Source organism: Hippoglossus stenolepis, chromosome 1 (assembly GCF_022539355.2).
Source record: "Hippoglossus stenolepis isolate QCI-W04-F060 chromosome 1, HSTE1.2, whole genome shotgun sequence".
Lineage (NCBI taxonomy): Eukaryota > Metazoa > Chordata > Actinopteri > Pleuronectiformes > Pleuronectidae > Hippoglossus > Hippoglossus stenolepis.
In genome coordinates, this window is record NC_061483.1 from 25,826,507 (window position 1) to 25,842,122 (window position 15,616).

The 15,616-nt window shown below is 42.0% G+C and overlaps 1 protein-coding gene and 1 long non-coding RNA gene across 3 annotated transcripts in view; one reads left to right on the top strand and one right to left on the bottom strand.

The window, feature by feature from the left end:
* Nucleotides 1–8,228: 8,228 nt before the first annotated feature.
* LOC118106857 lies at nt 8,229–12,280 on the bottom strand. The gene is made up of 3 exons (XR_004695296.2): nt 12,144–12,280; nt 9,239–9,363; nt 8,229–8,707 (listed from the first exon to the last, which is right to left on the bottom strand). It is a non-coding gene; the product is annotated as an uncharacterized LOC118106857 (long non-coding RNA).
* Nucleotides 12,281–12,870: 590 nt separating this feature from the next.
* Nucleotides 12,871–15,616, top strand: part of kif13ba (kinesin family member 13Ba) — a 45,827-nt gene continuing 43,081 nt past the window's right edge. For both annotated transcript variants that reach the window (XM_035155595.2, XM_035155596.2), the window contains exon 1: nt 12,871–13,000. In XM_035155595.2, the coding sequence (XP_035011486.2) occupies nt 12,931–13,000 (70 nt within the window). In that variant the 5' untranslated portion in view covers nt 12,871–12,930. The remainder of the gene's footprint in view (nt 13,001–15,616) is intronic.

Sequence of the window (15,616 nt, forward strand, 5' to 3'; positions counted from 1 at the left end):
GAATGAGCATTAACCCGTGAAATATAATGCTATGTCACAAACGAGTTTGGCCCAATTCAATATCGACCAGCACCATGCTGTTAACATTTATGTGAATCTGTAGTAGCTCCTGGCTTTCCAAATAGGGAAATACTAATGACTGAACGTGTTAGTCACAAATAAGGATTTTTAAATGTACTCCTCCATGGAAAGTGCTTTGACAGGTGAAGAATTCTAAAGCTTAACATGCCTGCCATGCCTAGTTACGGTTGCTAAGCTATGATTGGAAAAATTACTATTTGAAAATGGGATTAAGCAAACCTTTGTATAACAATTTATACGAATAAATTATTTTAGCAGTGGGGCTCATTTGAATGATTTAAAAGGAGGTCATTTTATATCATGTTCCTTTTCACATTTTCTCCTCTCCTATTGATCTACTTTGCTGTCACCACACATTGCGTTGATTCTGATGGAGCTATTTTATCAGTCAGTGACATCAGAGCAGGCATCACAGGGGAGGAAGCATCACGCCTCATCGTCATGGTCCTGACTGATACTTATCATGACGACAGTGGGGATCACAGCTAGTTTTTGTTGCTCTTGTCACTGCTTCCTTCAGCAGAAGATGTCAAGGCTTAAGCCAGTTAAGCATGAAGCCCACCTCCACCACGACGACGGCTGATTTATCAGCCACTAAAAGCCACAGCCTGATGGCCACATCAGCCAGAACTCATGAGCAAAGGATTGAATAAATATATTTCTCCATCACTGTCTTGTGACGGCCCGTTGCAGCCATCGAGTTTAATGATGACAGAGAGCTGGGGTGGCAATGTAAATTCAATGCAATACCCATAACTCATAACTCATAGCAGAGAGTCATCAGCCCCTCATTGGTGAGAGCGTCAATACTCTAGCCATTGGTTGTTCAATAGAACAGTGATGGAGGAAACAAGATGAGCAAAAAGAGGAGGGGGCTCAGACAGAGAGAGGAATTTCACACTCCATTATATATGACCACAGGGACACATCTGGGATTTCTACGTCAGATGTGTGTTCCCTAAGTCCCCCTTACCTGGATGGAGGCAGATAAATCATAGAGCTGAGGGTCTCTATCAATAGGCTGAGGTGGATGTTCAGGCTGCTGTGTAACATGGGGGAAGCAACTCAAACAGAGGTCACCCGGTGAATTTGGAGGCAACTGTGTAGAACCAAGATGAGAAAAAGAAAAAAAAATGTTAGTTTAAATATATGTAGTCACTGCAACATGAAAGAATGAAGATATGAAATGTGGATTTCTATTGTAGAGCAGGACGCAAATGCAGACAAAAAAGCCACAAGTGAATTGATTCAAAAAATAAGCAGGAGTCAGTTGGCAGACAGGTAAAAAGAAAAACATCCAAAAACCTCAAACTCACCTAGAGGCTAAAACCAAGGGACACTAGAAACACTGAGGAACAAGCAAGAAGCAAACAGGACGGAAGCTGAACAGACACCAAAAAGATGATCCTACAAAGAACAACAGAGACTAAATACACACAGGTGAAACACAATAGGGTGAAGCAGACAATCTCAATGGTGGGAAACCAGACAAAGACAGACATTGAGGCAAATTATTTCAAACAACTGAAAAACTGCTCTAAAGACTATAAATACAAAAATGGACCAAAAGTAAATTAAACGTCCAGAACGATAAATCAAATAAAAAGTTATTTCAGATTCTAACTGAAATAGGAAAATTGAGCAAAACGTGAATATAAACATGAGATCTTTTACAATAATTAACTATTCATGCTGGAAGTGAACATAATGCTTTGCTAATTAATGTTTTGTTTATGGTTCCAGTTCTGCAAATCCTCCAAACAAACACACTGTTATCTATACAAATTGAAATGTTAGAGTGTTGGTGTAGAAACTTTCATAACTTGTTTGTTCACAAGTTATGAGATCGACTACATGTAGACCAGAGGGAGAGCGAAGGAACAGACAAAGCTTTGGACTATGACTTGGAGAAATGATAAAGGAAAGTTGCCACAGAATAACTGCCACCATGAAACATACTATTAGGGTGTTGCACAATTAGAAAGTGCTGTAAGCTTAAAAAATCAACTCTCTCTCTCTTTCTCATTAAATTGCAAATTTGTGCATTGAATCATGCAACAGTTTTTCCATCAAGAGTTGTTTTTAAACAGTTTTATTTTTAGTTGCACACACACACACACACGCACACACACACACACACACACACACACACACACACACACACACACACGACTCCAAGCCAAGCCAATCCTTTCACTTCAAGCCCTCACCCAACCACTGATATAAAGGAAACATTATAAATTGATGATCATTTACAACGTCCGATATTATAATTTGTCTTCCTCATGAGCCTGAATCTTCCTTTTCAGGTGACGTCCGAACCATCAGCACACAAGTCAACACCTCAGGGCATAATATATTAATTAGACCAGCATTTAGCAGTGACTGACGTGTCCTGGTTTTCACAAACGCTGGCTTGCTTGACTGCATTTGCTTTCATTGTCAACATCCGTTGTCACTCACTTTCATTGAAGTTGTCTTATCCACTTTGGCAGTTGGATGAGGCTTTTTCATTCGTGTTTTCCGTTGACGCTCTCATGTGTGAGACACAGCACTGTGCCAAACCCTTGCGTTCCTTGTGCCATATTAATGGTTTGATCCCCCTCAAGTGTCATAATGTCCTGATCCATTCCTGATGTTGCCAACAGGAGGGTCAGTGTCATCCTTCCCAGATTGGGAGGAGAAAGGATAGTTGAAAGGAAACGGTGCATTTAAGGAACAGGAGGAACCAGGAGCTGAACTGAAGGAGAGTAATATCTGGAGGAGGGTGGACGAGATGAGTCTGTGACGGAAAGGGGCACTAATAGAGGTCAGCACCATTAGCTAAGAAACCTGGACGTGGGCAGCAGGCCAAAGCATTAGGGACTGAGAAATGCCCAAACCAATGGTTTGTAGGTTTTTATCTGCTACAGGGTCATTCCAAACCATGATGAGAAAAGTGACTCAAGGACAGCTGGATCAGCAAAACTGCAGAAATGTTTAATACCAGACTTTTAAAACAGTTCATTGTCACACATCCCTGCATATACAGAAAAACACACTCACATACACACTCACTTGTCTATTTTCATTGCTCTGGGCTTTATCTGAAAGAGGAAGTGATTGGTGTTCAGCAGAGCAGAGAACAGAAACACTCTGTTATCTACCAGTGTTCCCCGGACGCTTTACCCAGCCACACACACACACACACACACACACACACACAAATCTCACTGACTCAGTCTTGCACAGCTCGTACATGCACTCCGATGGAGGCACACACAGCCAGCAGCAGCCTGAATTCTGTGAGCAGCATGAACACTTAATGTTAAGCATGAAAACATACTCAAACAGAGAAGTGAGTGGAATTAAAGGGCTGAAACAAGGTCTTGGGAAAACTCAATAATAACAATAATTCCAGTAAAAGTTGTAATTATTATTATTATTAGTCAAAGCTTCACATTTCATGGAACTGCAGAGGTGATGCTGTGTATTGACTTACAATGCAGCAAGTGTCAAATATGGAGCACAGAGAAACAGGAGAGTGTGAAAAGAAGATTAAAGTCAAATTTGGACCCTTCAGACTTTTAAGTTTAGTCGATCGATTTGTTTGTAATGCACTTGAATCTTCAAATTTCAACTTTATTATCGATATTTTGACTGTATTTCTAATATGCACAATTAAAAAATATTCTCCTTTAATTTAGTTCATCTTTATCCTCTACATTTCGACTTTATTTTAAATGCAAAATGGAAAAAGAAATCTACCTCTTCTCTTATAGTTTCTTATGCCTGCCCTTAATGCTCCTGTGTAGTTACCACGCCCTTCAGAGATGTTATAAAGTCCTGATCACACCCAAGAGTACACTTCTACATCCCGGCAGCGAAGGTAGAAGTAAAACCACTGAAGGTCACTAAAGCACCATTTTCAACTCCTGCAGCTCCGTGTTGGACGCTGCAGAGCCAGGAAGCACCAGGCTGATGCAATGATGCAGGAGCAGTCAATGACGATGCTGCTGCTGTTAATTATCACTGCTTGTCTGTTGGACGCCATCTACAAATCACGAGCATGCATACGGTATATCCATATATAGACACACTTCTCCAACCTGTATGATTTTGTCAGTGTATGTACGTCATAGAGTCTTGTGGGCATGTGATGTCATTGCCGTCATTAAAGCTCATGCGCACTATGTGTTCAGGAGTAAATGTATACTGCATGTATGTTAATGTATAATGGTGTGCTGCTCTTAGTAAGCTGTTTCTGTCTCCACGAGACAGATGAGTATAGAACATACCAAGAGTATCTCCCAGGCTGCACAGGGAAAACCCTTTTTTTACCCACAGACCAGTCGGTGGGCTCCAGTGGGGCTGCCGATTAGATTGGCCTCTCTAAGTAATGAGCTCATGGCAATAAAGCTGCTAAAGTCATTAACCTAATAGAGCCCGCTGTAATGGACGGCCATATTTTGACGTACACCTCCACCACCGAGGCCATAAAGAGCAATCTCCACTGTCTCCTGACCACGGCTCTGCTAACCCATACCTCCAACCCCACCCCCGCACACACCCAACACTAACTGCAGCCCCAACCCCCACAATGCCCTCCACACAGGCTATAGGCAATAAAGACAATTGTATTAAGCAACCATTTGAGATACCATTAAGGTTTGGTTGGCTGGTGCCTTTTGGTTCAGGTCCGGCAGACGAGGGAGGTTTGCTTTGCCTCTTGTAATAGATAGGATGACATCACATCACTCAGGTCGTGACTACGTCCTGCAGGTGGACTGTTCGCAGATCATATCCAGATGTTGAACATCACAAACGGTGGTGCAGGGAGTAGCACAGTACTTCGACTTCCTCCCTCAGTCCAAAGACATGCAGATTGGGGTTAGGTTGTTTGGAGACTTTAAATTAACTGTACGTGTGAATGTGAGCGTGAATGCTTGTTTGTTTCTGTATGTTGTGCCATGTGATACCCTGGTAACCTGTCCAGAGTAGATCCTGCCTACCACCCAATTTCCGCTGGGATTAGCTCCAGCTCCCCCCACAACCCTCAAAGGATAAGCAGTATAGATAATGGATGGATGGACGGATGGATGTTAAAGTTTCAGGATGAACAAGTCTGTCTGATTGACAATATTAGTGTCCCACAAGTACTGTGTGTCTGACACAGTACTTGTTTTTAACCTGTGTTTAACCTTGACTGAGTGGCTACAGATGGGAAGATGTTACAGCCTCGCATCTAAAAAGTAAAACAAGTTCTCAGTAACAGACATCATTATCAAAAAAAGAAAGCCCTGAAACAGTGTGTTTGTGTGTGCACAGTGCACTGCTGGAGGGAAGAATCACTCAATTATGCCTCCATCCCTCATGGATTTCCCCGGGCGCATTGGGAATTTAACCGATCAGCGCTTCAATCACCAGAAGGCTCCTGAAACCTGTTGAGACTGTGGAGTGTCTGCTGCAGACCGACAGGGAAACAAGAAAAGCTGGTGAATGTCTCCATAGGTGGAACATTTAATATATCACATTATCACTACCTGCCCAGGGAGAAAGCATGCGTGGTGCCCTCCTGATCATTAGTCACGACTCTCAGCGTGACTTCGAGCAAGGCTCGTAAACTCAGATTGCTCGAGAATGATGAACATGTACAACATAAAACAGTTAAAAAAGGAAAAAAATATAAACTGTTGGCCTTTAATGAAAAGCAGTGGATCCAAACTAAACAACACACAATAAAGTGTGATATTACTTGCAAACACTAAAACAACAGGAAATCATGGATTACAGCTGAGACCAATCAGGTTGCTCAAATGAAATGAAATCTGTTTTGCAGGGCAGGCTGTGGACCAACTTAAATAATGTTGGGAATCTTTCAACAACAACAAACACACACACACACACACACACACACACACACACACACACACACCATCTCCTGCTTTCGTCTGATTAGGGTCCGGAACAATTACTGTAATCGTGTCATCTTAACGAAGCAGCAGATAAGGAGTCAGACCTTTCCCTCCACCCCTCAATCGTTATCACTCACATCGCCACACCCACATCAACACACACCCACATCAACACACACCCACACCCACACACACACAGGGCAAAGTAGATAAAGGGGGGATGCGCACTACCACTTTCAAACTAAATTTGGATGCATAAACAAATCATATCAGACAATTTTATTTAAGGGTGCTCTGAGAGTGCATACCTCCATCAAGGCTAACCCCCTAAATCCATGTTAAAGAAAATAGAATTCAGGATCCCCCTTTAATCTGAGTCCACTCCAAAATTTAATGGATTCTTCCTTTGCCATAGTTTTACCCTTTTACCAAATTTCATGGAAACAAACAAACTAACAAACAAATGCCATTGAAAGCTCAATCTCCCTGGCAGATGTAAAACTATATAAAGTAATAGGTATGCAGTCCATTTACCATTTAATAGTTTACTAGCAGGCAAATAGGCCACCTAAAGAAAAAAAGGCAAACTCGTCTTCTCCAGTGTGTAAGACCAATAATACACACAAGGCCAGCATGTAGAATCATTTGTCATATTGTGTTCAGTGTTTGTCTGAAAAAGAATAGCTGAAACACTTGTAGGTTCTATGATACACCTCTAGGTGCAACCCTGACACATTGTCAGTGATGAACCCGGGGCCATCAGGTGTTTTGGGTCTAAACATCAAACACCCTCACCCAGATGACCCAGCCAGGATGACCTGGGCCCAACTTTTTTTCTCATCCGCCCTCCTTAATCAGTACCAGGGGGAAGACCTCTCTGCGGCTTCTAAGATATCTTTGATGGCTCTCCTCCTTTGCGGCCCACAGATACAGAGGAGCCCCAGGACCTGATGTAGAGACTGGCCTGCAAAGCCCCAACATCCCACTCCCAATGGCTTACAGTGAGCTTGATGACTCTCCGTCAGACAAATCCCACAGATGTAGGTAATCCAAATACTTTTTCTCTGGCAGCATCGTCAGTTTGACATTTTTAGTTTTGGAAAACTTTATCTTGACAACTGAATTGCAATGAAATTTCCTTCAACCATTCGTGTCCCTCTTAGTGTGAAGTGTGATAACTTGATGATGCCTTCAAAAGTACCAAAACTAGACTCAAGTTGGAACAAAGCAGAATTATACTAATGACTGTTCCCTGTCTTCCACCCCTGCTCCACTCTTTTGACTGCTGACCTCTCATCTAACATGTATTTATCTGTGTGAGGGAGATAACAAGAGGCTAATTCCTCATTACCCAGTGTGGAAGATGTTGATTGAAATTTTATAATATAAACAGCAGGAGCGTCCTTAATATTCTTCAAAGCCCCTGCCCTTTGCGTAGGAAAACCCCATGGGAGTCTTAATCACTCTCAGCCCTCCAGGTCTCCGTCCGTTGTGGGGTGCAAACATTTACTTTAAATTAACCAGCTTGAAGGAAAGTAAACAGACCTGTGGGAAATTAATTCAATTTTTTTTATCCAGTCACTGATGTGTCATGGTGACAGCTATGTCATCATTCTCTGCTCCACATTACTTCTGTTCAAACATACAATTTCCGTTGAACCGTATGCCATTCTAGCGGCAACGTGCAGAGCAAGGGGACGGGGTATGGGTGAAGAGGACTGAAAATGAAAAGCATTTGACTTTGAACTCCATTTTCTGTTATGCAGTGACAACATTGAAATGTCACATTGCATTCTCTGTAATGTGTGGCTCCTGCATGGGTGTATTTCATTGAGGCTGAATGAGTGAGTGAACAAAGAGTCAGTCTCACTGAGGTCCATTTGACTTTTCAGAAACATCAGATGGCGATGAGCATTGCCACGAATCGCCCTCAGCAAGCTTCCCGCTCTGCCAATCACCCGATCCCACCTCCTGCTTGCACCTGTTCCCCATCAGCTCTTCTGCCCCCAGTTCAGGGGCTGGATGGTGGGACATCTGCATGTTGCAACCAGAAATGTCTCGGTGAAGAGACAAGGTCTCTCCCATTACAACACCACTTCCAAATGTTTGTGTGCAAATTCTACTTTTGTTTGCCAGAAGATGGAGGATACACAACCAATGTAGCATCTTTAATTGAGAGTATCCCAAAATCCCAACATTTTGCGAAGTAATCTTCATCACGTGATTATATCGTCAGTAAATATATCACATAAATTAAATTTTATAGTAAACTTTATTTATATAGCCCTTTCTTAACAGTGTTTTACATTCCTTACCTTCCTTAACAAACACTAAAACCTCACTGGCATAAGTTTTACAGGTTTCAATGACAGAACATTTACCTCAGTGCTTTTTTTGTTTGGACAGAGAGTACATTAAGATTTTGTACAGTAGTATCAAAAGTAGTGTGACTAGATTTCATTTTCACTTTTCTATAGCTTTAATTTCTAAATCTCTGTACAGGGTATTTTTGATATTCATAAAGTACCACAGTACATTCACACTGTGAGTCATCAAAAGTCCTTCAGTCGTAAGCAATGACAGCAGACACTGGTGAGTGCGTGGTTCCTGTAATAAGGGGCGCGGTACCATCTCCACCATCTCCCCTCTGCCTACGCGCACGACACGTGACGACAAGAGTTCTGTCCTTCCGATCATCATCATCCCTGATCGTTACAGATCACATGAGGAAACTAGGAAAAGTTGTATTAGGGTTAATTAAAAATGAGTGTGAGTTATGACCTCTGCTCCCTTACCATTAGTCATACCACCACTAATAGTAACAACGGTAATCATATTTCCTGAAAAACAAGTTGTATTCTAAGTTTGATGTAATTGCCATTAACGCATACTTTCAATGTTTTTCATAAGGAATTATAGTGTGTGAAAGTTATATATGTGACAAATTCTACTATAGGTAGTGTGTGATTTCTTTAAACAGGCAGTTGATGCTGGATCCACTTTAGACTTCAGTGTGTCTACATTGCAGCAGAGTGTCCTCTAGTGGTCTCAAGTGTCCCACTGATTATATACCAGCAACCACCAGAGAGTGCTGCTAGTTCAAGAGACCCCAGACAAGACACAAAACCCACTATTATACACTCTCCTAACCTCTGACCGCTACACTGAAATACGACTGTGAGGGGCTCTCTTGACAGGGAAGAGTGCGACAATCTGTGTGTGTGTTTTCTTTAAAGGGCAATTTGGTTTAAACAGATTTTTACCTGGATTTTATCTTGTGCTTCCAAGCATCAAAGATCTTCTGTTTCCTGTGCCTAGAGGATCCTTTAACTGCAGCTAAAAGTACACATGGTGTCTAATGTAGCCACAGACTTCCAGTGGGAAAAACCTGTAAGGCAAAATGAGAAAATGAGTACCCAGAATACTTCACTGTTCACAACTAATTGTTGGATTATTCCGTAATTATATTATTTTATAATTGTGCAGACAAAAAAGATGTTTGCGTTGATACAAGAATATTTAATGGTTCTGTTTTTCCTAAGGGGATGAGACCAGATCCTCTTTATAGTCTGAATAAGCTGACGAAAAATGTTCTAAGCTGTTACATTGTACGTGTCTGTTATTCTGCACATGCCGATTCATGGCTGTCGGCATTAAATAGGAATAAGAAAATGAATTTGATTGAAATAATAATTTTAATAGACAGACATTTCATGTGTAATGGTGTGTGTGTGTGTGTGTGTGTGTGTGTGTGTGTGTGTGTGTGTGTGTGTGTGTGTGTGTGTGTGTGTGTGTGTGTGTGTGCACATGTGTGTACTTGTAATCATACTAATAAAGTGTTCCACACACACACATCATAAATTAGTTTTTTTTGCTATGGTCCAGTGTTCCTGGCTTAAATCCATCTGGTTTGTCAAATCCATTTCACCACAGCACATTCCTTCATCATCCTTTCCCTCAGTTTTAACCTTAATAAAAACCAGTTCCATCTGGCTTCACACACAAACACTTCTTCACACTCACAGTGGGAGCGGCTCGACTGGAGCTTGTGGGGGTTATACGACCTTTGCCTCCCCCCGCCTGATATTTAAATGTTTGTTCTTTCCCTTTCGCAGACACAGCACAAACTCCCTCCCTCACCACATAATACCTGGATGTGAGGCAAGAGAGTGATTTATATTGTATTATATGGTATATTATGCTTGTGTATAATATACGATTAACTCTATAGTCAGGACCCAGGATCCACACATGTTTAAAGAAATCCTTAGTGTTTTGCCTGCACTTCTACCAGTGTCCAGCAGGTGTCAGAAAACCTCCACTCTTCAGACCAAATCAGAGGCTTCATCTGAGGATGTGTCTCTACAGCTTTTTCTAAAATAATAGGTGATCAGTTTAACAAAGATTATAACGAATGCTTTCGTATTTTAACTTTACTTTATTACAGTCAATGGTCATTGGTAAATGTTCACTGAATGTTATTTGCTGCAATTCCTGAGTAGTAATAAATACAGGAAATGTATGACTAAATTACGGTATATGTGAGCTATGAAGCAATAAATAACTGTTTATATTTTTGTTTGTTTAAAAACTGTTTAAACAAAAACTGTCTGTTTATATGAAATAAACAATACAGACGATGAATTACTTCTTAATTCATTCTGTTTGTTTCTGCTGATATTCAGTAACTTTACCATCCCCATGGTGCTGGACACTGATAATTATAAAGTATTCACTGATTCCACTGTTCATTTTTAGCAGGTAAGGACACAGTCATTGTTCACTGATACTAAACATTTAATGAATGTCCAAGTTGATCCTGTTCTCTTTTATATTGCAACACTATTTCATTAAAAAGCTGTATGTGTTGTGTAAGGTCGCACAATAATGTCTTGACAATTCTACTAAAATTCAATCAAATTTACTATAATCTGGATGTTCAGACTGTTTGACATAATGTAGTTTGCAAACTGACAACCAAATCCATCTTTTCAATTCTTCACAATTTTCAAAGAAGCCCGATTCAACAGCAGATTAAGGCAAATTGATTCCTGTGCAGTGGCGTTGTAGCTGTTCTATTTTTATTTTTTATATATTTGTGAATTAATACATTTTTTCTTAGTGCAATGTATTTTAGTTTTGTTCCAGTGTTGTGTTGAAGCTACTGTGTTAAAACGTGTTATGGTGTGTGATGAAACTGAACCGATCTAAACTGAACTGAGAGAGTTCGGATTTAATGTGACTGAATCAAATTTATTAAACAGCATTTATTTAGCTTATTGCACAAGTTTAAAGATTATTGAAAAGAAGTAGTATAACTGTTGGAATATGTATTAATCTCTGTAAGGAGGAATAATGTGATAATGTTATTTCCTTTTTGATTCATCAAAGTCAGTCAACTTTATTTTAAATTCTGCCATATGTACAGGACATATAAGTAGACATAAGTATTTTAAACATACAAATACACAACAAATGAGTACACAACACTAAGTACCCTTTAAATCCGCATCTAACTGTATTTAAAGTGTACGTGTCTGCTATTTAGTCAATTTCTATTCCTTTGAATACAATGTTTTAAAAAAAGGTGTATATTTTGAAAATGTTCTTAGGAAGTGAGAAGTTTATTGTTTGGTTTGACAGCGGACACCGGAAGTGTCGCGTGACTGTGGGGTCGTGGACACATCTGGTAACGGGAACCTTTTTCTACCTCGTGTGTTTTCAGGAGGAAGAGCAGAGTCGTTATTTACCAACAGTCCACTGATCAGCGCGTTAAATCATAACCCGAGTCGTGGCTAACGGAGGCTAAAGGAGGCTTAAGGAGGCTAACTCAGCGGGTGGGGGGGCTTGTGTCATGAGCTCCTCTGTGGAAACTGGTCGCAGTGACCTCATCACCACACGTGTTCAGAAGAGACTGCACAAAACAACGAAGTTTCGCTAATTTGCTGATGTTATTTCTAGTTTGAGCTTTCACTGGACTTTAGATTTAAAAGTGAATTTAAAGTGTTAAATGGAACCAAAGGTGCATGTTATTCACCTATTTGTCGGTGTGTGACAGCGCTACAACGAGCGGCATGGGACAATAAAAGCATCCGGGGTAGACAGCTACGCTTTAAGCTAGCTGTCATAGCAAGCTAACTAGCTCTCGAAGATAAAATATCGTCTTACCTTTCAGGCTGCCCCGCCATTGTGTTCTTTGTCTCGCCAAAAATAACTCTCACATCTGACTTGAGTCAACGTTTAACCGTCTTGCTTTTACTTTGAAGAAGCAGCGTGGAGGCGGAAGGGCGGATGCTGCTCGTTGCCTGCACCTCGACACACAGAGAGGAGGACACACTCCGCTGGGGAAGCTGCACATCATCGCCGGGCGGTTCTCCGGAGATCTCTCCCCGTTGTACGCCTAGGTTAACGGTGACACCCCTGGGATGAATGCGCCGGGGGATGTAGCTCGAAGGCTGGGTGGTGTTCGGGGATGTTATGTCGCTAAGATGGAGGGACGGAGCTGAAAAGAGACCCTGCTTCTCCCCTGCCGCTGCTCCCCTTCACTTTGCCTGGCAAATTAGCCTGGCTAGCCCGTCGCTCTGTTTTTCACCTCGCAGATAGCAAACGTTTGTTCAGTCAAATCCACCAGCTGCTGAGATATTCCACACAGTTCACACCTTCCCCGTCTCCTCCAGCCTCCACGGATGTGAATTCGCCGGGAACATGAGCAGGCGAAGAGGATAAGGAGGTTGGCTTCCTGCGGGATTCTGCACAGGCATTTTCTTCTTGGTTTTTCTTCCCGTGGACATGCCTTGTCTATGGAGGAGGGAAGCTGAGCGGAGCTAGCTGGCCGACAAGCCCGGCTAGCGCAACGTTCCCTGGGGTTTTGGATGAGTGCTCAGCTCCAGGGTTAGCTGATTAATTTCGGATCAGCACCACCTATCCCATCCCCTTCCCCGGGTAAGGAGGCAGCATGGGGGAGCCCAGCCTGGACGACGCCAATGTCAAGGTGGCTGTTCGCGTACGGCCCTTCAACAGGAGAGGTGAGGGGGCTGCGGTCTGCTGCACACATTGGTTCAGATTGTTATTGAGACCCTTGCTCAAAGTGCACTTGTGTGAATGGAGACCGCATCTGTCAAGTTTCCGGTTTACATGTCAGATACAGTGACACACACAGACCGAAGGGTCTATCATCATGAATAGAACAATGCAACATCAGTGGTGTTATTCTATCTCAGACCCATATGATGGGTTTGCTAATTACCATCTCACAGAACCATTGTCCACAGGAGACTGCCTTGATTTACTCTCCCCCTGTTTAATTTCCTGGGTGCCATTCAGAATTGGCCTCCCATTAGTGAATTGAGCTGCTGCAGATTAAAAAAAGGATGTGGTCTGGCTGGCACATGGTCGTACAGAGCTGCTATAGGGCTTCCCTTGTGGCCGCCTGCCATCTACAGAGATTTAAAGTCGACTTGCAGTGTGAGATCTACCGTCTAAACTGTCTGGACTCGGTCTCCTTTGCTGGCTCATACAGATGCCAATAGCTTCTTCTTAATCTGTCACTCGCTGCAACGTCAAGGCAACTTCTGTGCTAAAAATAGTGTTTTTCTTTGGTCTTTGCTTTTCCACTGTCATCACTTTCCTCCCTAACATTAGACCAACGCACTCATATCTCCAGTATTTTCCCTGGGGAGATGCATGTCCACTTACATCCTCTTCTCTAATTTTAAAAGCCGGGGTAACAAAGGCACAGTGTTGGACAGATCTGCATGCACGCTCAAATGCTCCGGTCAATTATATTCCAGATTTTCAGTGTCATGGAGGAAGACAAGGATGACATTTCCTGGTCGATTGCCAAGTTGTATTTTTTTGGCCGTGGGAGACCATGTGTCCCATGAAAGGAGGAGGAGAGCTGCCGAGGCAGAGTGGTTGACCAACAACTGACCGAATAAAACAAGCATCCCCTCTCTCTCTCTCTCCCCTCTGTGCCAGAGAAGTCGGTCACAAGACCAAGGCAGTAGATTCCCCCACTGTTCCCATTGGCAGCGGTTTACCATGAACTCAAGTGTTGTAAAAACTCTGCAGTGGCAATGACATTTTTGGGTGACAGCTCTTTGCAAGGTTAGACATTTGTTTTGGACACACAAAAATCCGCGTGTATCTGTGAACATCAACCATGAGTCAGTATGCTGGGTGTTTATGAAGACAGTGGTGACACAGAGAAGTAGAGGACAGATACGCTCTTTCAGAATTCGCTCTCAGATCAGGTGTATTTGGATTAACAGAGGTAGAGAGTAACTATAAATGCATTTCTTCAGCCACATCCCTTTTATTACCTCCGACAAGGAGGTAATAAAAGGGATGTGGCTGACTGTTTGCCTTTTGTTGGTCTGTTTGATTTTCAGCAGGATTACACTATTACTACTGAATGGATTTCCACGAAACCTGGTGGAAGGATGGGTCATGGTCCTAAAAAGAACGATTACATTTTGGCATGGTTTCAGACAAAGATAGGGAGATATCTCTCTAAATTTCGAGATAGGGTGTTTAGTTTTTTCATAATTTTAAAGGATTTCCCAAGCAATAATACAATGAAAATAATTATTTTGCCCCTTTCCCACTGGTCAAAAAACCCACTAACATCTGCTAACATCTGACTTTTGCCTGCAATGGGAATGGATACAATCAATACTCACTCCCAGGTCGAATGACTCTGCTGTCGGCACACGTTTTAAATGGCTCTTGCTCTGATCGGCAGTTATGGAAAGAAGACACCCGGGTGAAAGTGCTAATTTGGCATTTCCTCTACTGGCAATGGGAAAGGAGTTAATCCCCTTTTTTAGCAGGTTTACGAGCATTTAAAAAATAATAAAACACAATTTTGGTGTAAAAGAGGTTTATGAGTGTGTGTAATTTTGTGCGGCTTGATTGAATTTAAGGGGACTGTTGCGTTGAGCCTTGTCAGAAGTACAGTATGTGCTGTACTGAGTGTCATTCTAGTTTCCAACAGTTGCTGTGTCCCTGATGCTTCTCCTCTCCTGTCAGTGTGTTCTCTGAGGTGAAGGCAAGCTGTCAGCCAGGATCATTTAACTCATACCATCATCTCCCCTTTTAAGTTTCCTCCAATTCTAGTGTGGGACAATGTTTCAAAAAGCTGAATTAAAGCATTATTAAACACTTTCCATACAGATGAGTTTACTCTGATGGCGGCCTTGAATCAAGTTTGTCAACTAGTTTAGTATCAAACCTAAAGCAAATTTCAGAGGTTGATGTGACGCTGGTTTGAAGCCAACTGTTGTTGTTGCTTCTTAAAGATAAGCCGGGACAACATGGTGTTTGCTGACAGTTGTATGTGCTTAGTTAATTTTTTTCCTCCTGGCTACAGTTACATTTTTTTTAAAGTTGCCTGCATCATTAGCACCTGCAACACATGACCAGCTACACTGTTGCAAGGTATCAAACATGTAAGACTTCCTCCATCAGCATTGTGCGTCTTCCATTGCTCAGCATAGAATAATCAAATCATGATTTTGGTAAAAGAGACCAGAAGGCAAATTGATGGCTTCCTGTAGCCAGTGGGTTTGGAAGCAGCAGTGCCACGTTTCCAGCCGTTCTGAATTGCTTTCTTTCTAGTTTCTCTGACTGAATAGGACTTC